We start from the raw sequence: 27,203 nt of genomic DNA, 5'->3' as shown, positions 1-27,203 counted from the left end.
CGGGGACAAAAGTCTCCGGACCACGTGTTTCTCAAACGAAGCTTATAGCTCTACTATTAGACAGCGGCTGGAGACGTACCGCACTTGTGGAGACAAAAGAACAAAAATTTGCCGACTAATAGCAGAGCTATCGGCTTCGTTAGAGGAACACGTGGTCCGGAGACTTATGTCCCTGACTGTACACTCTGTCTCATGAATTTCATTGATCGTCTCTGACTTTTCCTTGTCCGCCATTCGTCATGCAGAAAAACATAGGGCAGCAGTTCAAGGCAGCCATCCAGATCGTGAACTTGCCGCCAATGTTCAGGCCTCAGAAAATGGCCATGGAAGACGATGGCAACGCATCAGAACACTCTGGCCTTCCTGCCCTGTTCGGTCAGGAGCAAGCGTGAGTGTGCTGACAGCTCTGAGGCCTGCTTGCGACATTCCTCACGATAGGCCCGTCTTCCTACTTAGAGGGTGCGCACAATGTATGTGCGACAAATTTTCCGAGAGCTTTAGGATGGTTTTGAGGCGCTCATTGTGGTGAGCTGGACTGGAAGCTTGTCCGTGTGCAGCATGCGTGCACGAGAACTTTGCCAGTCAAACTTGTTGGATCAACTTGTTTTGTGTGTTACATGAGGCATCTGTTTAGCAGAAAACTTAATTGCAGTGGCGTTTCTTTGAACTTCAGAGTGCTTTCAGGCTGCTGACGATGGCAACTGGACTGTATAGCTTGTTTACATGAAGTATGCATGGAGATCTCACACACGATCAGTCTTTGTTTGTTGCCAAATGGCTGAAGCTGCTTTAAGAATGCATAAGCGCACATTTTAACATACCACTAAGAATGCAAATTGCTAAAGCATGGCTCTGCACGGTATAGATATACCGTGCATAGATTGTATAGATATACCGGTATAGATATACCGTGCATAGAGTTGTATAGATATACCGGTATAGATATACCGTGCATAGAGTTGTATAGATACTGCAACAGAAATCGTGCTTCCAAATTGCTTGGCTTCTTACTTTTGGCTTAACTTAAGAGGAAGCTGCGACATTTTTACTGGTGTTCTTCAAATCTCCAGAGAATGAATGTGTGCTACCTCATGAACATCCTTCTACGAAGATTTTTGTTCCCGTGTATTTTGCGTCACTACCCTTTTAAGAGCCTGAAATTGTCTTTCAGTACTTTTTGAGGCTTTTCTTCTACTTTTGTCATTTCTAGCATGCTGGGAGCAGTGGCTTTCTGCCGACTCAGGTGATACTGCTGCTAGTGACAAGTCGTCTTATCGCATATTTTCTTTCTTTAGTTTTTTGAGGCGTAGCTTGAAACACGGCTTCCTTGGAAAGCTGTAATTGCTACTCGGTAGAAGACTGCAGTGTTTTGAAAGTTTGAAAGCTAGTGTCGACCTCTTGGAAGTTCAGTTCACAAACCTACTGGCATGGGAGAATGACTCATAACTGGTTGGGGCCTTGGCTGTTACAATAACTAATGTGACTGTGTTGGCTTCTGTGATTGTAGCGGCTATTGTGATAAAGCCTGAGGAGCATGCCTTGTGTTTTCTTATCATGAAAGTCATTCATTTTCTGGCTGCGAAAGACACAGAAAAGAGCACTAAACGAAAGGAACCGTTTATTTGAGATCAGCTAGCCTGTTGTACTGATTTGAGTTAGCTTTATAATGCATGTTTTGGAACTGACTGCAGTTCACATTTTGACCAATTCGTTATTCGATCATCTATTCCACGCAACATCTAAAGGGCAGGCTGCATCGATATATGTGCAAACCATACTGTTTTAAACACAAAGCTCTCGGTGTCACAACGTTACCAGTCAAGCAGGGTAGGCATACATGCCTAGTTGTCTTTCTGTTTATATATGGTGGGCAAGCCATTTTAGAAAAAGTCTACAGTTTGAAGCAAACAAACGTATTTAAAATAAAGACCAGCGCATTTGTGCTCACTTTATTGAATGTTGTCATTCTAGTAGATCATTCACTAAAACCTTCTTCTTCTCTAACGCATTTGATTGCACTTGGCGAACAGGCTCAATTCATCGTCATAGGCTGTTCCGTTAGGTAAGCTGTAGCAGACAAGATGACCACTCTCAACAGCGCACTTTGTTCAAAAATATTCATGTAGTCTTGCCAAAACTGCACACAACGCCGAGGTGCATTGACCCATTCTCGTATGCAGTGCTTACATTCTGTGTTCTCATGTCTGATTCTGGAGTGTGCCATTAGGTGGCGTTTGGCAGTGATGTAGTCATTGGCTTGCAAATCTCAGCTTGTATCATGTAATGTGTTTGCTTTTAACGTAGATATTCAGAGTGTGGCAGCTCTCTTCGAACCACCTTGATCCCCAGCGTATGCAAGAAAGGCGACGTGCATTTTGGTTTCCTGTGTCAGACAGGAACTTGCCAGCTTGAAACTTTACTGGTGTGTTGTAGCTGTGTGATAATGGTGCATTATGAGCCAAAGTTCAGCATCTATACAGATGTCTTTTTGGGTTGAGAAATTATGCCACTCTGATGTCATGTTTCCAAAAGCCTAGCGCACCCTGGAATGTTCACATTTGCAGTTTTCTGTGTTCTTTGTCTGTGTTTTTTGTCTATGTTCCTTATTTACTCTGGCAGAGCATACCTTACCTTCATCTAGATCATTCAACGAGTTCAGAAATAATTGCATTGATCTAGATTACTTGAATGTGCCTGGAACTGAAGCACACTGGCACAAATATGAATAACATAAGCTTAGCAATGCAGTCACACTAACGCACAATTTATGCCATCGTCTTTCGTCTTTGTACCCTGCTGTTACTACAAAAAGGCCAAAAATGCAAGTACGAAGTCTGACTAGGTGAACACATTATCATTCAAAGATGTCGAATATGCAGATTTCAAGAGAAAAATTGCATTAAGGGAGAAAGAAAGCTGCCTGTTTGGTATTTTCCAAAGGCATTCTAAATGCTTACCATTTATGGGACTTCTGGGTGCTGTGCACATAGAAGTGAATCTGTAGGATCTTGGACATCTGCTGCTGTGTCTTCAACATACGTGTACAGTACTAACTCTAGCCATGTGTAGTAGACAAACTCTTATCTCTACGAAAGATTATCTCTACAGAACTGTGGGCTTAATTTTTTATGAATGCACATATTATGCATACCCTACATCAGAAAACGTGTTCATCATGTGTTGCCAAGCCGAACCTACGAAGGGAACGGCATTGATGAAAGCTAAGGCTTGCCCCATGACTAATGTGGGCATCTGTAGATAGGCTGTACTGCACGACAGACACCCATCAGGAGAGTGCTGTGGACTATGTACACGTGGAGTATCTGCAGCAAAGTACCATATGTTTACTGTTTCTTTTTTTTTGGGGGGGGGGGGGTTCTTGTGCACAAAATGTACTGCGACTCTGTTCAGCTTCATTCTTAATTGCTCAGTCAGTGTGTGTCCATAAATTGCCACGCTTGACCTTGCAGATTCTGTCACTTTGCTGTGAAAGACAGATTTGTTTATGTATGAGCTCTTTATTAGAGAAAAAAGCTCTTTACGTTGCACAGACAGAAATTTGGCATTGCAAGTTGAAACTGTTCATTTGCTGTGAAGAAATGAAATGATAACAAGTTATGGTACTCGTAAAGCATCGCTTATTTGGGTCTTGCATGTGACTCAAGAAGCAAGAGTCTGTTGTGTAAATACTTTTTGAACTGCTGCACCCTTACTGGTTTCTACAGGAAATTGATGTCTTATTCATACGCACAACTATATTTTTTTACTTTTTGTTTATTGCTGTTTACAATTGTTGCTTTATGGATTTATCCATGCACGTTAGTGTATTTTGTTTTATGAACAGTATGGAAGCGTGATGAATTCTTTTATGTAATGTTTGATGTTACAGAAATGCGCTTTTTCACATTTCTGTTCGTTGGCGACGCACCACCATCATTTGCCAGTTGCGCAGTGACCACAGAGACGAATACTAATACCACTCTGTCTTGTATTAAAAACCTGAAATGAGCTGCATGTGTGTGATCCTGTACAATTGCCACAATTGTTTGTGCCATCCATGCTGTTTCTTTTTTTTCTTTCACCTGACCAATCTGTAGGTGTACCCATTATTCATGATTTGGAGAGGTGCGTCGATGTGAAACATTGGTAGCCAAACTTGCCACCTGTGTGGTCGTGGAAGTGCCGTGTGCTGATACGTTTGCTTGCACAAAATAAAGCATCTCAAATCATTGAGTGTTTGGTTAGACCTGGAGCCATATTTAATTACTTGTGTGCTCCTGCCGCAAGCTATGCATGGGTATCCCACATAGCACAGGCCTAGGTTTAAAGTAGCTGCTGCATTTTGCTGGTACGAAACTTTTTCTGGTACCAAGCATTAGCTGTTAACTGCTTCCCTACTATGAAAAAATGGCCTTGCTTTGTGGGGTTTCACTAAATGTGCTTGGTCCAAGAACTATGAAGTTTAATATTTAATACAATACATTGAAACATTTTAATATATTTATATTTAATATTTATATATATTTATATAATTATATTTATATTATATAATATAATTAATTATATATAATTATATATATAATATAATTAATTATATATTTATATTTATATAATATTTATATATTTAATATTTTTTATATTAAGTTTAATATTTAATACAATACATTGAAATGAAGCCAGTTAAACACTTTTAATAATACGAGGTTCGTTGAAGCATTTCTTGTCTTATTATCAACTCTGAATTGCCAAATCAAGGGTTTTGGATGAAATTTCAACAAAGCTTGCAAATATATGCTTTCATCCAGAAAGAAAAAAAAATTAAACTTTGGAATATACACAATGTCTGTCTATCCAATAGCAGCTAGGCTGTGATCCATGGGCATGGAGGAAGGAAAACTCGGGAGAGCCCTTGCTTTCCGAGCTGTAAGCCAGAAAGTGTGACGGAAGTCACGCGCTTCCGCAAGGACTTCTGGGAGTCTTTTGCCGCCGGCGCAGCCAGTAGTAATCCTGAGGGCAGCGGCATCGTCTGCTGCGCGTACGCAAGCGCGCTGAGACGGCGGCCTCAAAAAATGTGACGTAACCGCCTCTCCCGAGTTCTTTCCTTCCTCCATGTCAATAGGCATGCATCATTCTTCCGGTTCACTTATGCGTTTCCTAGCGTTTCTTAAGCAAGCGGCTGGTTGGCGAGTCGGCTTCCGCTGATATGTGGGAAAGTACCACATGCTGCCCAATCTTCCTCGGCACGATGCAGTAAGTGGAATTCTGCCGCAAAGGTTGGGAAAAGGAATAACTCATGCCACACCAAATTATTGCTAGCGGGTTTTCTTTCAAACGATGCGTTAGACATTGGCATACATCGGGCACCCCGTTATATTCGCATACAACCATTGAATAATAAATAAATTTCTTCTTGGCGCTGTTTCGGTTTCGGTTTCATCAACCGAACGCTAGCTGTGACGTGAGTTGAACTTTAGGTCACGTGAGGCACGATAAACGACAATGTAACCGCTGATGCGTCGTTTGTTGTAATTCTAGCTCTTAAAGCTGGCTGTTTTAAGTTCTGTTGTTAGTTAAAACTACGTATTAGCGTTTATATTGCACTTTTTTTGGTGCCTCACGTGACCTAAGTTTTAACTATACGTCACCGCAATCATTCAGTTGATGAAACCGATACTGAAACAGGATGAGAGAAAAAGTGAATACCACGCGGTGATTCATGTATTCTTATGTCTAAAGCATCATTTGGAGGAAGAAAATGCACAATAAAATTAGGTGTATATAGTCCTTGAATAGATGAAAAATGCCTTGTGCCATGGCTATGGTGTCTTTGGGCAAAGCTGCCATTGCGCCATAAAAATTGGTCATCATCATCACAATTATTTGCAAACCGTATTGAACTTGGATCGCCTTTACCCTCTTTGTTGTTGCTTTGCGTCAGTAAACTTAGTTCATCACTAATCTGTTTGCATTTTTCAACAATAGGATGCACAGCTACTCCCCCAAGTGTTTCCAGCTGCTCAAGGTAATTAGGCACCACAGTTTCATTTTCCAAGCAGTAGGTCATGCTAATTGCCATGCAACACTTTCCATCCACCTGTCTAAATAAGGAGTTTTCTAACACGCGTAGCGTCCACCAGCCAAAATACTAAAGGATGCTGAGGAATCGCCTTCGCAGTGCGGGCTATAGCTACATGTATACATACCGTTTTCCGTACCCGACATATCAAAAACTGCGAAACATTCCACAAAATCCGCGCTTTCTGATCTTCTGAAACTAAATCATATCCTCATTGGCTCCAATCATCTAATTTAGCGCGACAGTATTGCCGCGAATTAATCTTTGTAGAGTTTGTTGATTCTCCAAAGCTGCCGGCGCGCCGCTTTATCACTTTGTTTGTGATGTAAGAAGCGACCAGATTTATCTCGATTGATCACATCCAGGCGGAGCCGCTTCTTGTTCCAGAATGTTCTAGTAACTTTGCACGCTTTATCTCGAAAGTTCACGGCCGAGAGCGGTGTTCGATGACCGCTGAGCACGCTTGTTGCTACGCCACCGCCGAGTGATACAGTCCTTTGTGGGCGAGAGTTTTGATTAGAAGCCATTTTCGCTGTATTTCTGCTCTCCGGACTGCAGTCACCACCACGTACGGTATGCAACTACGACTAAAACCTCTTCTGACCTCACTCACTCTCCTGACTCACATTTGATCCTCCTGTGGAAACGACGCAAGCGACTCCTTAGACGAAGCAGTCAACAGCCTCACAGCCCCCAACACACTCTAGACCAATTCCACTCTGACATCACACACCACAGCAGGACCCCTTCCTGACACATCAAATTGGAATAAGCTCGAGCCCATGCAAACCAAAAACCTCTCAGAGACGTCAAGTCTCTGAGAGGTTTTTGGTTTGCTGGGTGTGTAACAGGCTTTATTGTAACCGCATAAACGGCGCCCTCTACCAAAAGAAACTTGAGGGAACACATAAGGTATGGCGCTATATAGCGTTAATGTGCCCCTTCAGCGGCATAGGGTCCTCTTCGCGTATTACTTCGCGGCTTTTCTGTTGGACAATAAAAGTTTATTCACTCACTCAATTCGCATCCTGCCACTATAGTACAGGCGCAGTGGTGCAGCTTAAGCGACGCACCACCGCCCCGGCCGGTTGCTGTTTCAAACACAGCCACCGCAGTGGGGCTTCCATTCCGAAACTACCGGTGATGCTGGCTCGTGAGTGAGCTTTTCTCAGAACCCCGAGGAACGGCGCAGCCATCCATGATGTCTTTCATCCATCCTAACGAGTGTGTCAGTCCAACGGCGCTTAGGCCTTCGGTCAGTGTTGTAGGCGTTACCGAAAAAAAGTAACTAAATACGTTTACTCGTTACGCTAAGAAAAAAAGAACGCGTAACCGCCCTACGTTACCTACAAAAAAAGGTAACGCGTTACCATTACCGTTACCGAAAAAAAGTATCGCACGTTACTTTGCCGTTACTCCATGGCCATAAATTTTAATCGGTGCGTCTTCGCTGTAACTGTAACCTATAACTGGTCTTCTCTGCAAGGCTTGTTTTCCAATCAAGAGATCTCAAACCCTGACGACGCGCTCATATTCTTCAAGCGAATGGCAACTCCGGATGGTCGCACTCTGCTTGCAACAGAATCTAGGCAGGAAAAGGAGGGAGGCCGTCCTTAGTCACAGTGCTGTGGGGAGTGCGTTGTTCCTTGTTCTGGCTAGGGGAGAAAGGGGGGGAGGGGAGTATGGCTATGACGGGAGAAAGTTGGAGCGACAGTGTTGTTGAGCAGAAAATTTTTAGAAAGTTTAGTGTGAGGTAGCTCACTACCGCCGGCACAGGAATTAACAAAGGCCCATTTCCTTCTTTCCTCTACTTCGGTGCTACAGCCAGTTGACTGCAATCCCCTTTTCTGTGCTGCACTATAGTACTCTTTCGACGGCTCTCTTGGGGCCATCTTGAAGTAAAGTGGCGACATTCCTGAGTTTACTCAGAAGAGGGAACTGCTTCCACAAAGAATGCGAGAGTGTCGCCTGGGAACGAGACCTTTTGGCTGGAAAACAAGCTTACGCAGAAATTGACTTACAGATTTCTGTAAATGAGCTGTGTGATTGCGGAGCCTGACCACACCTGACCACACCTAGCTATAGCTAGGGAGCATTTGGGCTGCTTACGTGGAATTTAACGCCAAAGATTTCTGGCGTCGCTGTCAGTAACATTTAAAAGTGGTAATAGGATCAGTCATTTGCGCGGTGAACAGCATTCGACAATGACGCTGCCAATGGTACTTGATCATGCCACTTTCCATAGCACAGCATTTCATATGTAAGAGGGTCTAGGGTTTCCTCACTGCAATGCGAAATAGCAGCTATAACCTGGGCCCCCTCGATTTGGTTGCAAGCGTGTCCAAATAAATGAAATGAAATAATTCGGCTGGCCAGCAGCACTTGATGGTGCTGCTGGTGATAAGCATTTGATAGTGCAGTTGGTGGTAAACATTAGATAGCGTCGAATTATCGCTCACCGGGGAAGCCGACGTACATGATCTGTCGGCTGGTCCAGGGGTTGTCTGTGGCGCGGATGGCGAACCCAAGTGCTGCTCCGCCTACCAGGCCAGCAGCCATGAGCAGAGGAAGCAGCCGGCTGGACACGCCCTCCACCACCTGCTGTGGGCGTTCCTCTTCCACCTCCACCGGCAACGGACCGCTGCCGCCCGATTGGACACCACTCGACGACGACGGGCCTTTCTGCTGCTGCTGCTGTAGCTGTTGCTGCTGCAGCTGTTGCTGGCGCTGCTGCACGAGCGAGGTGCCCGAATTCTGGACTACGGAGTTCCACGGAGAATTTTCGGCGCTGGGGCCACCGCCGTCCGCTCCGCCGTACCCGCGTTTCTGTGGGTTGGAAACCCACGGAAAGGCAATGGACAAAACGGAACGTTTTAAAAAATTTGAAGGGACACGCTTAAAGTCCGCCTTAAAGGGAGACTGAAGCACTTTTTCTGAAAGTCGGGCTGGCAGCGGCATCCTATAGTTTTCCATACTGTATGCTGGAATATCGCATCCAAATAAGGCAAAAACAAGCGCGAATTGCCTTTTTTAGCCGAAATATGCGGCCTGTGCCGCGGGGCACGCCGCGCGGCGCGCCGCCGCCCGTGATTGGTCAAGAGAGGTCGTGACGTCACTTTGAGGACTGGAGAAGCTGCCGATGCGGATCTGGCGCTGCGTTGGGGGCAGATCGCAGCTTTCCGTGTCGTTGTAACAGCGAATACGGCGACTATTTTTTTTTTACTGACCACCGAAGAAAAGGATACTACAGTTTGCTCATTCCACGTATCGCCTGAAACCAAAAAAGACACAAGCAAAAAATTCTATGCCTAGCACAAGCATACGTCAGCGTCAAAGACGCGATACAGCACAACATCGGCTCGTATTCTCGGAAAGGAGGGAGGGCGCCACCAGCGCCACCGTGATCGGCTGTGCGCACACCGAGCTCCAGCAAAATCACGTCTACGTCCAGGTTCCTGACCTCGGATCGCCACGTACCAACCGGTCTATAGGAGTGCTACTTCATCGCCTGTACGCCTGGTAATCAAAATTCCAAGCGTTCTGCGCCTTTTTCTGGCACATCAGCATCTGGCTGGCCGCCCACGCCGGGCGCGCTAAGCCAAGCCTGCATCTGCACCGCCGGGGCAACGCCCCACGCGCTCGCCAGCATGCTCGCAGCCGGAACGGCGGGGAGCTCGCCTAGCCAGTCAGCAGCCCAGGCGCTGAATCACAAGCACTGTGCTCCCGCGGCGCCCCGGCAAGCCACCGCAGCCACGATCGTCATGAAATTTGCGAACCACCTCAACCTCGGCAACACTTTATTCCCTGTGCTCTGTCGGTCCGTCATGGATTCCGCCCGCCTAACCAAGACTGAACGTGACAATACCTACATCAAACTCCGCACCTCGCAAAACATCCTGGCCATCGATACCCACCGCCCAGCCGCTGCTGACAAGCTGCTCCAACTCAAGCAAGTTTCACTGAACAACACCCAGTACGAAGTCACCTCGTACGTAGCTAACGACCCCCTTAACGCCCGTGGTGTTATACACGGCATCACCATGGACTTTACCGAAGACGACTTTGCCGCTAACCTTCGTGTTGACGGCACCCGACTACTAAGCGCCCGCCGTCTCGGTCGTACCAACAAACTTCTGCTCACCGTCGAAGGGCCCCGTCTACCACGCTATGCCGTCTTCTACAGCGGAGTGTACCGCGTCTACCCGCAAAAGCCCCACAGCAAACAATGCACGCATTGTCACGCCATAGGGCACCGTGCCGACGTCTGTCCTAACAAGCCTAGCCTTGTTCGGTGCTCGATTTGCAGCCAACCGTTTCCTCCTGACCAAGACCCAACGACTACCCCACATGAATGTGAACCACACTGCTGGAACTGCAAGGGAGACCACACACCGTCTCATCCTGAGTGCCCCGCAAGGAAAGACGCCGACGCTGCAGTCCTAAAGTGGCACCGCGCCCAACGACGCCATCGCGCCCGCGCCGCCCCTCCACCCCCTAAAGCCGACGCGACCATCTGGCCGCCCCTGCCTACCTCGAACCGCTACGAGGCCCTTCAGCTCTCCTGCAGCAGCAACAGCAGCAGCAACAGCAGCAGCAACAGCAGCAGCAACAGCAGCAGCAACAGCCCGGGGCACGAGACCGCGCAAAGAAGTCAATCTCGAACCAAGCCCTCTGCCAAGCGGCCACCGTCCACCACTTCTGGTGCGGCAACCAGCACCTCCACCTCCTCTACTAAACCGCAAGCTTCCGTGATGCAGTCACAGACTCCACCAAGTCACCAGGTGAGCGGTCCATCTCCCACATCCATCGCACCCCCTCCCCCGTCCTTCCAACACCGGTTTTACTCACGTCCCTCCACACCTACTCCACTTTCACCCCTCCCTACCGACAACGCTATTGCTCTCATACAGCAATCCCTTGCTCCCGTCCTATTGGCCTTACAACAACTGACGGCTCGCGTCGAGCAACTAGAGCACCATCTCCTCTCCCTCGCGTCCTCTGCCCCATGCTCTCTCGACACAGACTCCAATGCTCCCCCTCGAAAGCGCGCAAGCGCCCCTCCTGTGCCTAACCTCGACACCATGGAGGAAGACCCGCATGATGAGTGATATCATGCGACACACATCTCCACCCCAAAACCCTCTAATTATTTGGCAGTGGAACTGCCACGGTTTTCGTCGCAAGAAAAATGCCCTCTTGCAACACATGCGGATTACTGGCGTTAACCCAGACGTCATCGCACTGCAAGAAACGCACGGTGCCTTTTCTCTTCCAGGTTACGACCATTTTACTCAGCCAAGTATAGTCATGAAGAGAAAAGGACATCAAACGCCCCCTCCTCCGCCGATTTTGACGGTTACATACATACGGCGCACGATACCCACCATTCAGGAAGATACATCCCACCTCAACTCCGGGACGAAAGAGCATGTCCTGACACACTCCACCTATCAGGGTCACCGTATCACGATTTTAAACTGCTACTGGACTCCCTCCGACTCTAAAACCAGCATCCCACCTTTGCATACGGCCCTCCCTGCCTCTAATGTCCCTACTACTTTCGTCCTTCTTGGTGACTTCAACTGCCCACACCCTGCATGGGGATACGACCGTACTTCAGCCTCCGGACGAAAACTCGACCGCTTCGCCAGTATTCATCACCTCACCCTCCTGAATGACACGTTCATGCCTACACGTCTAGGATGTGGAGCACAATCCGACACAAACCCCGACCTTGCATGGATTCGCAGCGATCTCCGCGCTTCTTGGAGTAATACGGGTGACACGATGGGGAGTGATCACTGTATTCTTCAGATAACGCTCACGTCCCAGCGACCCTCCAGACCACCCGGAACACATCTACCTCCCACTATGCTCGCAGACTGGCCAAAGGCTCGGCCGGCCCTCGACTCCTTATCAGTCTCACTCGAGGACCCCGAAAAATGGTGTAGCGCCATTATGGAGACCGTCTCCCAACACACCAAACATATCCACCGATCTCCCGACTATCCATACATTGACACACACCTACTTGGGCTATGGAAACAACGTCGCCGGGCCATAAAAGCTTGGCGCAACTGTAGATCTAGCCACGCACTGAAAAGAAAAGTTGCTGAACTAACGCAAGCAGCCCAAGAATACGCTGACCAACTAGCCACGAACAACTGGCTTCAGCTCTGCGATGACATGGTCGAGAGACTCCACACTCCAAAAGTCTGGCACATTATGCGCACTCTACTTGGACAGGGTAAACCTCGTAACACACTTCAAAAGCTACAGTTGGCCCTCTCCGTCTCACAAGAAGAGCTGGCTGAGCAAATCCGAAATCAATTTTACCCATCCTCTACTTCTCCTGCCAGCTCCCCGTCATACCCTTACACCGAAGAAGAAGCAGACGAGCAAGGAATGAATTCTGACTTCACATTCGCCGAACTTCAGGCTGCTCTACGCTCCCTTAAGCGAAACACAGCACCCGGCCCAGACAAAATTACCTATGGTATACTCCGTAACCTCCCCGATTCAAAATTAGACGAACTTATTCAGATCATTAATACTGTTTGGCGCTCCGGGAAAATTCCCGCTGTGTGGAAAGAGGCACACGTAATTATGATTCCGAAACCAGGAAAATCCTCTGCGCTCATCACTAACCTCCGACCTCTATCCATGACTTCTTGCCTAGGGAAGCTGATGGAGAAGATGGCCCTTACCCGCCTCGAATGGCACCTGCATACCAATCGCTGTCTTGCTCCCACTATGGTCGGATTCCGCGCCCACGTATGCACACAAGACATTGGACGGCAAATCTATGAGGATTTGTACGCCTTACCAAGCAGCGCACAGCTTCGAGTTTTGACCGGCGTGGATATCAAAAAGGCTTTTGATAATGTCGCCCACTCCGCAATTCTCACCAACCTGGCAGACACTCGGCCTGGGGTCCGCATGTTCAACTACATCAAAGACTTTCTTACAGACAGGACCCTCCGAATCATTGGCCCCGACGGCACACCTTCCGCCCCCTTTCCTCTCACCGCAGGTACACCACAGGGATCCATTCTTTCACCTATGCTTTTCAACTTGGCAATGAAAGAACTGCCCCGAAAACTCGCTGAAATTCCTGCCTACGCCACGCTATATATGCGGATGATATCTCTCTCTAGTCTACCACAGGAAACGCCGGGGAACTAGAATCCACTTTGCAGCAAGGCCTCGACGTCGTTCAGGAGCATGCACGCCGCATAGGTATGAGTTGTTCCGCCGAAAAGTCGGAATACATCGTGGTTTCTAACGCTCCTCAAAAAACCGCTTCTTCCTACCGCGAACTCATTCAACTCTCTCTCGCGCAAACCCCTATTCCCCGACGGAGCCACATCAAGATCCTTGGCTTCACTTTTCAACAAGATGGCAAGTGCAACGTGTGGCTTAGCCAACTGCTGCAACAACTGAACCAAATTCGCCACATGCTGTCCCGTATATCTCGTCAAAAGCATGGACTCAGAGAACACGAACTCCGTCGAGTTATAGAAGCACTCGTTTATTCGAGGGTCATGTACGCCTACCCCTATCAACGCCTCACATCCTCTCAAGTAAGCAAACTGGAAGCGTCTCTGCGTCGCTTCACTCGATTAGCCATGGGAGTTCCCATCTACGCCGCAAATGCTCTGATCGCAGACGCCGCCATTTTCAACTCCCTCGAAGAACGCGCAGCAGCACACCACCGAGCCCAGATACACCGTCTCTCTACCTCCGAGCAAGGCAGAGACCTCCTCAGCCTTTTCGGACACACCATTTCCCAACTACCCTCGCTTCAACCATCTGCTCCCCCGTGGAAAAGCCTCCCGCGTCTTACTGTAAAACCCATTCCACGCCACATGTCTCCAACGATAAATCCCGGGCGGCGTGAAGCACTGGCGAACCATTTACCCGCACTGGGCCACGACACTTACTATACCGATGCCCATATCCTCGAGCACCAAGTAGTTACTGCAGTAGTCGGCCCTCGAAGCACCTCCACGCATCTCCACACAGGAGTGCCCTCCTCAAACGACGCAGAAACGCTGGCCATAGCAGAGGCGATTACGCTTCACGACCACCTTTCCTCCACCATCACCATACGTGCAGACTCTCAGGCTGCCATACGCTCATTCGAATCTCAAAAACTCCCTCCCCATATCCTAGACACTTTGCTGCAATACCTAACAGCCCACCCTACGCTCCATGTCCGCCTTGACTGGATTCCTGGTCATCAAGGTATACCGGAGAATGAGCTTGCTCATGCTCTGGCCCGTGAAAAAATACCACCGGGCCCTCCGACTGCTTGGCCAGCCCATTATAATCCCAAGGCAGACCGCGCTACACACCGACAGGACCGCCGCGAACACCTTCGCAATTTGCGCCACATGCGACGAACCCTTCCGTCACCCTCCCATTTCCTTTGCCGTGCTGACGCCACTCTAATTCGACAGGCACAGACTAACTCCCTTCCCTGCGAACTGTATTCCCACTACATCCTTCATAAACCGGGCAAACCCGCCTGTCTCGTGTGCGGAGAGCACCCCTCAAACATTCATACATATTGGTTATGCCCCCGCGCCACTAACTCTCCCACCATACCTTCCTCGCATACCTTGCCTCCCCCCTTTCACCTCACGTGGGCCCGATGGACCGCTCCACCAACCTCTCTGCAGCCCACCCTCTGGCCGCTCCTCGCCGCCCACATCCGACGCATCCAAGGGACACGTGGCCCCACTCCGCCACCGCCGATAAATAACGCCCACCAAACGGGCAGATAAGAAGGCTCGGACTTGAGCTGAAAAATAAAAGTTATCTCTCTCTCTCTCTCTCGGAAAGGAAGGGGTGCGAACAATACTCAAGTCAATTACCACCACCGGACGCCTCCTGGCTCGCCCGGAAGAGCGTCATCCTAAAGAAAAGGCCCAAAGCACTGTGTAAATCCTGTTCTCAGTACCCGGCGTTGCAGGCTGGGGCAAGAAAGTATTTCAAGTGAACGATGAAGGAGCACAAAGTTGGTGTCAAAATTAGCGAAGCGCAGTGGCCAAGCACTGCGAGGCATGCGACCACAAGATAGTGACGCAATCATGGTGCGCTGGAAACCAAGCCAAATACGCGCACAAATACGCTTCACTCCTGGCGCGTTCAGCAGATGCCAGAAAATATTAATCGCTGCCTCGGAAACGTTCGCCCTTCCTAGATTTGCAGTTTAGGTTCAGTGAAGTAGTTGCCAACTATATGTGTGTTTAAAAGCCAAGCTAGCTGCAACTCGACCGCTGCCACAACTTGATGAAGAAACCGAGTAAGGTTGCGGTGTTTTTTTGCAAAAACTCGGTTGGCATTCATTTCTCTCATAAATTTGCATCCGAAATCAACGTCGAACGCTTTCATTTTAATTGCTTAGCTAAATTAAATTAAAATTAAATTGGTTTTTGAGGAAAGGAAATGGCGCAGTAACTGTCTCACATATCTCGGCAGGATTAAACGAGATGCCGCATATGAAGAGCTTCGATGCTTGCTTGCTTTGCTTTATTGTGATTTGCTCTGCTTGCTTGCTTGCTTGCTTGCTTGCTTGGACACGTCGAACCGAGTATAAAATCACTAACCGAGCCTTGCTGAGCACGTCTCAGGTGGTCTGGCCGCACCTAAGCTGAGGAGAGCGACACATGCTTAAGCCTCTATAAGGTTTCTTCAGGGGCTAAGTGAGCATGTTTCTACTTTTAAAAGAGGCGCTTCTTCAGAATGGTGACACGCCTCTTATGCGCGAGGAAATCGATGGAACTGTGTCATGGTTCAGCCGCGCCTTTTCGACAGAAATCTCCAGAGATCACACTAGGACAAGCTCTGCCTGTAGCCGCTCTTACGAAAGTGTTTCGAGCAGAGTAAGCTTGCTTTAGTCGGCTTGAACTCTTCGTCACAGCAGCGAGCGGTTGCGCTGCGAGCTTGTGGTCTTGCGGAAAACAGTGGAAGACGACACAGTCGCGGTCGTAGTTGTTCGTGGACACGAACGCAGAGTAGCACCTGTTGAATCTGATTCTCAAGGTCGGCTGACACGCTTTGTACGTCGCAACGCACGTAGTACGAGGAACAACGCATGCAGCACGAGAAACAACGCGCGCTGAAAGCGCGCTCGGGTGCCCCGAAGCATCCCCGGCTCCTCAACATGACGTCACGCTGGCCGACATGGACGAGGTTTCCTTCTCCGCTGTTCCCCTCTCCGGCGCTCGCGCTTGGCGCGGGAAATTTAAACATCGCATTTTTAATTGGTGATTGCGCCACTGTTTTAGCCAAAATCGAAAAAATAATTTCACAGACGTGATCAGCAATGACACTGCTTCAAAACCCTAGAAGGTTAGCCGATTCGAAAACCGCCTCAGTATCCCTTTAAGGGTATGATGCGACAGCGTTAATGAGTGAATGCCCGTATATGCGGAATTGGTCACTCTGGATTTTCACCACTCCTGGTGCAGTGGTGCAACGGTTAAGCGATGCGCCACACTCTAAAAAAAAAAGGTAGTTGAGGTTACTACATTTTGGGCTAGCAACAACCGTCACATATATGACTACCTATGTAGTAACTGTGCGTAGTAACTGGAAGGTAGTAACATTTACTACCTCTGGAGAGGTAGCAACAGTAACTACCTGCAGTAACATTTGCTAGATTGTTAGATTTGCTGCCATTCAGGAAACCCTTTTCATTATATAAAAACATGGGGCACTGAGTAGCAATGTCACCAGGAATGTTAGTGTACATACGTGTGCATATTCCTATCATCTATTTCCAGATCAACGTAGTAATGGATACTACCAGGGTTATAATGAGGTAGTACAAGTGTAATGACTGCCAAAAAACGTAGTAACAGCAGAAGTCTCTACCTTGTTACTACTTAATTTTCTTTTGAGGTAGGAACAAGGTCGTAGGAACATAGTACACAGGTAGTAAGGGTTAACTACGTTTCCACTACCTTTTATTTCACTGCCCTGCCATGGCACGTGCTGCCACCGGTGGGTCTTGCGCGACCCAGGTTGCTCTTCCCGAGCAACCTCTCGCAAACTATCATTAATTTAACTGCCACCTACCACTGTGGTCCGCCTGCTCATAATCCGGTGGGCAGATTGGGATGACGACACATGGTCACGTGACCTAGTCGGCCCACCTAGGCTGCTTCTCTTGGGATTCTTCGCTCATAACGCCGACGACGGCGGCGAATTATCTGGGGAACGGGAGCCTTAAAGCTATCGCGTTAAAATTAGGGACCCACTACGGGACACGTGGGATGCTCTGAAGCGATACTGGGGAATTCGTTTGACGCTCTAGGGTAGCTGCTGTGTATGGTATTCCGCAGGGAGCTTCTTTGAGGGACCACTTTTGGAGCCGCTGCGGAACCACTCGTTTTGGTTTGGTTTGGTTTATGGCGTTTAACGTCCCAAAGCGACTCAGGCTATTAGGGACGCCGTAGTGAAGGGCTCCGGAAATTTCGACCACCTGCGGTAATGTCAGTGCACGTTAAAGAACCCCACTCGTTTTGGGATAGCTAATCGAATGTAAGGTTCGACTCCTGAGAAAAGAAAATGCGCGGGAACTTCCGCAATAAGATCGCACAGCGACTGGTTGTAGCTAAGCGCCGCTGTAAGGGGTCTGGTATTTCGATGGTTGCAGATGTCGAGAAGTCAGCCCCGCTCGTTCGGTGGAGTTCGCGGAGATCTCTGGGGTTCACGTTTGGGAAAGGGGTCGAAACGCGTCTCTTCTTTTGTCCTGTTTAATCACGGCAGCTATGCGAGGGGCTAAAAAGCACGTTAATTTTTCACGCTCACCAAGTTACGGTCCTGCATCTTCGACCCCTTCCAGATTGTGGACCGAACACCAAGGAGGACAGACCGTGAAGACGAAAGCTCGCGCTTGCCGCATCCGTGATCGTTTTCGCTGCAGTGGAATAAGTTTTCTGTCGCGACATAATGCCTCGACCAAATGCGGCCCCAATGATGTTTGCGCAGAGGGAAAAAATATCCTACTGTCGTAAATTAAAGAGGTGGTTAGAGCCAAACAAAGATTGCTGTTTTTCTGTAGATTGGCCCCCTACTTCTGCATTAAGAAGAGGAAGACGAGAAGCCATGCTCGCGGCTGCGCTCATTTTTTTTCTGTGCCTTGGCCACTCCCCCGTAGTGGGTATGTGCCATTTTGTTTGAGGCCGTCCAACCAACTCATGGTTCCATGCCGCACGAGCCAGCAGTCCACGTCGCCATCTACAAGACTGGTCGCTTTCCCTAGCAGCCATCTTTCTCGGATCTGGACTAACTGGGCGTTGCTCTAAGTGTACAGCATCACCACCATCATCATCATCAGCCTGACTACGCCCACTGCAGGGCAAAAGCCTCTCCCATGTCTCTCCAATAACCCTGTCCTGCGCTAGCCGCGGCCACCATATTCCCGCAAACTTTTTTATCTCACCGACCCACCTAACTTTCTGCCGCCCCCTGCTACGTTTGCCTTCTCTTGGAATCCACTCCGTTACCCTTAAGGACCAGCGGTTGTCTTCCCTTCGCATTACATGCCCTGCCCAAGCCCACTTCTTGCTCTTGTTTTCAACCTCTTGCCATATTTGCATTCGGGCTGGAAGCACTGTACGTCACGGGGGTATAACTCAGGTCGATCTGCACTGAGCGGCCGTAATTGACCTAAATCTGGAGCTGGACTACGAAGTGCGCACGCATTCAAACCGCTTTGAACTCTCGGTCCCGCCTTGGGGAAACCGTCCGTGACGGGTAATGTGCAGCTGGGTTTATCAACGTTGATGAAATCTTGCGCAAGGACCGCCGTTCATATGAGATGCGGTGCGATAAACCACAGGTGCAGTGAATAGGAAACGTCACAGCGGAAGTACCATATGGTCCTTTTTTTTTTCTTTCTATTCCTGGCTTGTCTCGTTGTATATCACAGTGAATTGACCAACTTGCCCAGCTTTATAACCTTTCTAATCGGGGTGCAGGATGGACGCTGGTGGTTAGGCTAGCGATCTTCAGGACGGCGGTTTGTTATAGCTCTTTCGTAAATGCACGGGTAATTGCCATTGGCCGGTGCTCCAGAGAGAAGTTTATAGGCTGCTGAATAGTTCTCACCCATAGGCAGGATAGTTCTTACCCATAGGCAGGCCCATGAAAATCCTACTTTTGTAGGGGAGAATTTCTGGGCAGAATTAACGGCCTAGTTCCATCCCCAAACGTTGGTTGAAAGTATACATTATAAAGCTCATCATCCAAAGGCTCAACTTCGAAGAAACCTTACCGGCATTCCTCAGCTCTAAATAGATGGCGAGAGCGTTGTGCACGTAGGCGATGGCCACAGTACTTCGACCATTTCTTTCCTATTGTAGCCTGCTGAGAAATAAATTCCAACGTTTAAGTTGATTAAGAATGGAGGTATACCCTTAGATCACGGTACTCGGTTGACAACTCTACATTAAAACGGTAACGCATGGACACCACAGCCCGTGGTGTCCATGCGAAGTGGGCGCATGGACACCACGGGCACTTACTACAGTCCATGTACTTGGGGTTTACGTGCCCTTCTGTGCGCTCCTTCCTCTTATAGAGAGACCTGCCTTATAGAGACCTGCATTTTCGGTTTGCGAAATTTAGTGCGTGCGAAATAATCTAACGGCGAAATCATTAGCAAGACTTTGAGGTATAGAATAATAAGTTTGCAGTATTCGCCGCAAAAGTAATGTGGGTGGTCCGTTACGGTGAAGTGATAGCACTCGACACCCCGCACTTCCGTTTATATACTCGCACAGTCAGATGTTGTCACGAAGGCAAAAAATGCACAGGAACACCTAATTACATTGACTTTTAATTCGATAGCATTAGAAGCTGTTGAGGGCCGCCGCGGTGGCTCAGCGGTTATGGTGTTCGGCTGCTGACCCAAGACGCTTGTTCGATTCCGGCCGCGGGGATTGAATTTCGATGGAGGCTAAATACCAGAGGCCCGTGTGCTGTGCGATGTCAGTGCACGTTAAAGAACCCCAGGTGGTCGAAATTTCCGGAGCCCTTCACTACGGCCTCCCTCATAGCCTGAGTTGCTTTGGGACGTTAAACCCCAAAAACCAAACCAAGCTGTTGATATATTTAGGGATGTGACGTCACTTCCGGTCTAGTGATGTCCCTGCCCTCCAGCCAATGGGAATTATCAGGTGTGGTGACGTCACCTTCCTTCAGCCAATGACCCGGTCTGGTGAGGTCTCTTACCACCAGCTAACGAGAATGACCAGGTCTGGTGACGTCATTTCCCCCAGCCAACGGGAATTATTCGCTCTGGTGACGTCGTTTTCCTGGGGCCAGCGGTATAACTTTATGACCGATGGCACAATTTTTTTTTCCCCGATGACACTTTTATTGCCATCGCAATAACACTCCAGGCTTACTCGTGGGGAGCCGGGTAAAATTATCCTTCATGGTGCCGTGAATGACGCAGGCGTGATCGGTGCCCTGGTGGCCACCGCGGTGGACCTGCTGGTGTTCTCGGCGAGCCCGCCCACCCTGCAGGTGTAGATTGAGATCCTCATGACGGTGCCCATCCTCTGGCTTCCTACATACATCGTCACCCGCGGACTGGTAAGCTCCATGTTCTCGATGCGCTGTTAGAGCCCCGCGGGAGTAGGTCAAGAGCAAATTCAAGCACTCCTTAGAGCTGTCAGATCTTGATACTCGTTGGTGAACACCGGGCAGGGCCGGATTAAGAAAAGTGGGGGCCCTGGGCTAATGCGCATCTAGGCCCCCTCTCCCTTTTCCTCCACTGATCCCCGTGCCCCCTGCTGCACTACTCGAGCCGCCGCGGTGGCTCAGTGGTTATGGCGCTCGGCTGCTGCCCCGAAAGACGCCGGTTCGATCCCGGCCGCGGCGGTTGAATTTCTTTGTGGGAGAAATTCTAGAGACTCGTGTACTGTGCGATGTCAGTGCACGTTAAAGAACCCCGGTGGTCGAAATTTCCGGAGCCCTTCACTACGGCGTCTCTCATAGCCTGAGTCGCTTTGGGACGTTAAATCCCCATAAACCAAACCACTACTGGAATGTATCCCATGTTTCATTGTAATTCCACCTAATTAAAATGAACGAAGTGCGATCAATGGGATTCGTGTAACAGTAACGCAGTAGCATTAGTTTTGCGCACAAAACACTACGGCACTCTTGGAACGCGCGACACGTGTCCGTCGGTGCCCGAGCGCCGAACGCCACGGAAGAGCCGCGTGAGCCGACCGACATCATGCGAGGCTGCATTGCAGCTAAATTGCAGCGCGCTGCGTGCGCCGCCTACTCTCCTTTTTCACTGACACCGTGCACAAGCCGACAGACAGGTTTTTGTTCGCAGCACTGTTTTAATGCTAACGCATTAAAGAAAAGCAGGCTGAGCTAGCTTCCTACAGTCGAGCTGGGTGCTTCGGCAGCGACTACGAAATAGAAACACTCGTTAATTAGTGCCCCGAGAGGGTAATATTAAAAGTTGTTAAAATTAATTTGACTACACGATGAACGTTTACTACTGCCCTCACGAGGCGCATTTGAATAGCAGAATTAAAGTCCTGGATGAGTGGTGAGCGTGCTCGGCGCTGAGCCGAGTATCCGGGTTCAAATCCAGCCGCACGGCGGCCGCGTTTTGATGGAGGCGAAATGCAAAAATGCGCCCATATGCTGTGCGATTTCAGAGCACGTTAAAGATCCCCAGGTGGTCGAAATTATTCCCGAGAGCTCCAAAACGGCACCTCTTTTTTTTTTTTTTTTTGCTGCCGCGGTGAATCAATGGTCATGGCGCTCGGCTGCTGACCCGAAAGATGCGGATTCGATCCCGGCCACGGCGGTCGAATTTCGATGGAGGCGAAATTCTAGAGGCCCATGTACTGTGCGATGTCAGTGCACGTTAAAGAACCCCAGGTGGTCGAAATTTATTGGCAGTCTGCTATCATTTTCTTGTACTAATGAATTATTTTTTGGGGCAAAACGTAATGCTCTTGCTTCACTGTCGGGCGACGTCCTTTGCAAATTTGTAGCTTGACACAGTAGAAAGAAAGACTGTGCATCCATCAAGGCGTTACAAATGCAAACTGTGGGCTTTGCACCAGATCTCCTTATTTGTTATTCAAAGAAAAGTCGTGGGAAAGTACATAATACTTGCCAATTAATGCTCCAAAGCTAGACAGAGGACATTGAAGGATGCCCTGCTGCGGGGTCCAGGTTACTTTTGACCACCGGCAGTTTTGTAATGTGTACTGGCATTCATGCATTTTAACAAAATATTGTTAAAATGCATAAATGCTGCTGTCAGTGTAGTCGGCATTAAGAGAAAAAATTCCGGTGGCCCTCCTGTCACTAAGTCACGTGACCTTGTGACGTTATCACAACCTGGATCTCAGAAACCCCACCAGTGGCTGTGTTTGAAACAGCCGCTGTTCCAAACATAGCCACCTTCTGTGGCAGTGGCACATCACTTAACCGCTCCTCCACTGTGCCAGGATCGGTAGGAGGACTTCCTCCGTTCAATAAATGTAAAGTAGGGAATGGCCAATATTGCATACTTGGGCATGTAGGTAGAACCTAGGCGACAGAGAAGGACTACTTGTGCGAGAGGTATCAGAAATGCTATTGCACTGTATCCTTAAGTGTGGGTTAAGCGTTACGTGATGGCGAAGTAATTCTTAAGTTCAGGTTAAGCGTTACATGATGGCGTAGGAATTCTTAAGTGTAGGTTAAGCTTTACATGATGGCGAAGGAACGAATAGTTTCCATGGCTGTGAAGTGATATGCCAAGAAAACCCTAGGCCACTGAAAGGACCATTTACGCTATCACATCATACCCTGAAGGCGGGGCTTAAATGCTCCATCAGGTTTTTGTCCCTAGCTAAATGCATATGAGCATTGAAACCGTGGTGTGGTGCTCGTCAGCTAAGTGCCTAAGCCACTGAGTTTTTGTGTAAACATTGGATTAGGGCGCTTAGCTTGTACTAGCTAAGTATAATAAGCCTCTTAGTAATCAACTTGCCTAACTTTGTTTTCTGGTGGCAAGATGTATTAGGCTGTTTCATTTCGACCAAGTTGTCTATCCACTGGAGAGAGAACTTAGAGCAGTCAGAATAATGAACACAACAGGAAGGGCACTTCTCACTGTACTTCCAGTGGTTGACCCTCTTGTCTGTCCTGGCTTCACTTGTTGCATCAAGTTGCTGATTGTATGGTTCTACACAGGGCGCGTGGCTATTGAATACTTGGATCCAAACCCCGAAGTGCAGAAGAAGTACGCCTTCAAGTGTCACCGTGCCAAAGACAGCAATGGCATCGAGCTCATCTACCCTGTGAACGCAACTGTGAACGCATTCCACAACTTGTACAACACATTTGCGGCGGGAGACAGTGACGGCCACGTGAACATCTGGGACGGCTTCAACAAGAAGCGTCTCTGTCAGTTCCACAAGTACCCATCGAGCATTGCATCCCTGGCCTTTAGCCATGATGGCTCGCTGTTGGTTATTCATTCCTCTGCGAACAGGGCGAGATTCATAAAAAACCGCACGACGCCATCTTTGTGCGTCGTGTCACTGATCAGGAGACAAAGCCGAAACAACTCCATTATCACTGACTTGTTTTTGTTTTATTTCTTTATTTTATTCAATAAACATGAATGTTTAACTCTGAACACCTGTACTGTTTCCACTTCAGCACCCCTTTTGAAGTGACCTTGTGAATTGTTCTTTTTCCGTTTTCATTTTCATTTTGCTGGATGACTTTTGAGCTTATAAGCTTTTAAGCAACAGGCATTAGCTGCATATGGATAGTGTACAGCTTGGTTGATTTCAAGAAGCAAAATTGGTTGTTAGTAAGTGGAGCTCAATGCTCACAGTACTTTCATCCAATATTTTCCTTGTTTGCATTAGCTGAACTCAAATTAGAATATCGAAAATTCGAACTCGCCAGAATCGAGCTTTTGGTTCATTCGAACTGACGAATTGGCCGCGTCTGAATTACGTGTATCTCAGTAAGAAAAAATGCCCACTAATTTGAATGCACGAGCGAGTGCCACTGTTAATTCGCTCAGTCTGAGCTGAGATTTGCCATCGGGCATCCGCAGGCCAGAAGTTGAGTGGTCGCACGGCGAACGAGTAACCACGGCGAACCACGGCGAACGATTGCATAAGCTGCCACGCGCAGTCTGCTGCGCTGAAATTGGCCATGGTTTCTTTGCGGCAACCGAAAGCTCCTCGCGAACATAAACGTAAGCCCAGCTGTGCTGCTGAGAAACGTAGCAAAACATTTTAAAATTCTATGTTTTGGGCATAGGAACGTTTCTTTCCGCTTGGTAAGCGGCTTTGGGCAGAGTTTCGTGAGAATAGTATGACAACACTGGGATAGCAGACGGCGAGTACGTCTCACGAAACTCTGCCGCGGCTTTTGTGGAAACCCTCGCACATTGACTTACATTAGAGGAGTGAAGACTGTCACCAGCGCTGAAATCACATACACAGCCAGTTTAAACCACTAGAGTGGTTTATCACTGAAACAATGTTATTTATTTCTGTCACCAATATCGGCAACTGTTAATTTGCTGGTCCTGGACTAGGGTGACTCGTATCCCCATCGAGGCGCCCAGTTGTGGACGTGATGTCACTGCGTTGTTACCGTGGTGGCAGTCGTAACTTTAAAAAAAATATATATAGAAAATCAGAGCTAAATATAACGATTTACTTGTAGTGGCAAACAAAAAAGTCAGTGGTGGGAATGCTGCGGCGATTGCGCAAACTTGCGCCTTTATATTAAATCTGATACATGCTGGTATACAAAGTGCCGAGGGGCTGCACATGCGCGGGAAGGCTTAGCGCGGTTTACGTGTCCGCTGTTTGGAACGCCTTTGTCGGTGACTGCTTTGCACCCGCCGCGGTGACTCAATTGTTAGGCGCTCGGCTACTGTGCCGCAGTACCTGGGTGCGAACCCGACCGCGGCGGCCGCGTCTCAATGGAGGCGAAATGCGGAAGGCGCCCGTATTCTGCGATGTTATTGCATGTTAAAAATCCTCAGGTGGTCGAAATTATTCCGGAGACCTCCACTGCGGCACCGCGGGTGCACAGTACCATGTAGTAACTGAGCTGACGTCGCATGAACAGAGGCTTCGGACGACGTAGGAGGGACTCGTCTCAGGATATTAGTTTTGCCGGTAGAAATCCGTCAATGCATTAGAGTCGGAGCGCTCCCTACCCAATGGGCATTGGAAGTCCCATGGATGTCCTGCGGATGTTTAGGATGTCTGCAGGACGTCCATGGGAGGTTCAGTGCCCATCGGGTAAGAATGTGCTGGTGGGTCGTCACGATGGACGGAGAGGGCCAAGGCGCAGCTCCTTAGAGAAAAATACTCGGGGGATGGAAGCACCGTGGAGTCTCCGCTGGGAGCATTTCCCGCAAGGTAGTAGCCTCGGCAGTTACGCGAGCAGAGTTGGGATGGCTGAAGAGGATACTACAACGCTAGGAATTACTCAAGAAGGCGCCAGCACCATTCTTTGCGATTACAAGACGGTCCTCCGCAACATTGCGCGAGGGCGAATCTCCGCCACCGAGTACCACGATGCCAAAAGGCAGGAAAGTTATTGGCCTGGTTTGGGTCCCGGCTCATGAAGGGGCCGCTCACCAGTACGCTCGAGGTTTTGTCAGCCGTGCTGGTGAGGAAGACTCCGACGCGGGGACCTTGCGAATTGAGACGCTGGACAGCTTCCAGGCCATTGCGAGTTATTACAGAGATCTTAGGGGCGAGTCTGCCTCCCCCGAATACGTCGCTGAGCCGAGATCAAGCCACCACGGGGAGGCGACTGCAGACACGGTCGCTGCCAAATTCATGGATCAGTGCGAATATATTTCTGATCTAGTAAATCCTTACTGCCAGCGTTGCGGTGAACTAGCAACGCTGGATCACATAATTTGGGATTGCGCGGAGGATCTGTCTCCAGCAGGCCTGGTTATAGCTCCCTCAAAAGCATGGGAAGCGTACAGTCCAAGGCCGTGGCAAGAGTGCAAGAGGTAGCCAGAAATATTTTTCGAGGGTGTCATTCGCCGCCGGTAGAAAAGTAAAAGAAAGCCTGCGCCCAAACAGTATCGTAGTCCATAGAGTTAAAATACTTTTAATTGCTTTCATAAAGCCGAAGGGTCCGTCGTTTCGTTCACTCTAATCTCTACATAAAATACTTGTGCACACAGGATTGCGTGAACTTGATTCGCAGAGAACATACGTAAAAAACGAAAAGTCGCGGCAGTTTCAACTATTTTCATGTGATTTACAACAACACAAGAGCTTCTGCTCAATAGCAAAGTCAGCAACTGCGAACGAATGGTATTTGTCAAAATTTATACTTCATGCATGTAAACCTGCGCCCGGCCGCAGAGGCGCTTAAAAAAAGCACTTTTTATTTTCGTAATAGTTTATGATCATTTGAGGACAACGCAAAGGATGAAAAAGTAGGCTGACGTGAAAAGGTATGTTTAATCGGGTGAACTGTGCCTACTGTTAAAAGAAGTGCCATACTTCGTGCGGTAGCGAAGAGGTGTGATTCTTCTCAGCAATAAGTTCCGCTTCCTATTCTAGAGCCACGACAACGTAGTACATACATCGATCTTTTCAGGAATAAACCGACACTCTTCTTATTTTTGCTTTTACATTTTAATATATCGATGCGGTGTGTAAATAGCATCGGCGAAATAAAAAGGCCGAAAGGTGTGTGAGAGAGAGGAGATGCGGCACTCAGAAAATTTCGGGGGGGGGGGGGGGGGGAAGGGGTGCTCTGGCACTGACCCCGCAATGTGCAATATTCGCAACATTCGCAACATTCGCAATATCCACAATATTCGCAATGTGCTTTCCTTCACTGTTTATGCTCTAGTGATATAATGGTAACGTTCCAAGGCGCCCGTTCAAGTGAGCGCGGTTTCTTCGATAACCTGCCTTATTCCGTTGCCGTCTCTCCTATCGGAGTGAATAGGTGACGTTGCACTTGCATGAAGCAGCCTGAAAAAAGTCAGTCGAGCGCGGTAGGGCGAGAGCCTAAAACTCAGGTGAAACAATGCGATCGCCGCCTAAAAAAAAAGAAACAAAGGTTT

The 27,203-nt window shown here is 48.6% G+C and overlaps 2 protein-coding genes across 3 annotated transcripts in view; both read left to right on the top strand.

The window, feature by feature from the left end:
• Positions 1–4,244, top strand: part of Ranbp21 (exportin-5-like protein Ranbp21) — a 61,075-nt gene extending 56,831 nt beyond the window's left edge. For both annotated transcript variants that reach the window (XM_089558132.1, XM_089558131.1), the window contains exon 33: positions 246–4,244. In XM_089558132.1, the coding sequence (XP_089414258.1) occupies positions 246–392 (147 nt within the window). In that variant the 3' untranslated portion in view covers positions 393–4,244. The remainder of the gene's footprint in view (positions 1–245) is intronic.
• Positions 4,245–9,696: 5,452 nt separating this feature from the next.
• LOC149332528 (uncharacterized) lies at positions 9,697–23,762 on the top strand. The gene is made up of 3 exons (XM_089558123.1): positions 9,697–10,857; positions 20,553–20,692; positions 23,315–23,762. The coding sequence occupies exons 1-2, from the start codon at positions 9,724–9,726 to the stop codon at positions 20,556–20,558; spliced, it is 1,140 nt and encodes a 379-aa protein (XP_089414249.1). The 5' UTR covers positions 9,697–9,723; the 3' UTR covers positions 20,559–20,692; positions 23,315–23,762.
• Positions 23,763–27,203: the final 3,441 nt, after the last annotated feature.

Source organism: Amblyomma mixtum, chromosome 8 (assembly GCF_055824585.1).
Source record: "Amblyomma mixtum isolate Tamu chromosome 8, ASM5582458v1, whole genome shotgun sequence".
Taxonomy (NCBI): domain Eukaryota; kingdom Metazoa; phylum Arthropoda; class Arachnida; order Ixodida; family Ixodidae; genus Amblyomma; species Amblyomma mixtum.
Note: the sequence above shows the minus strand (reverse complement) of the source record. Positions and strands in the feature narration are given on the sequence as shown.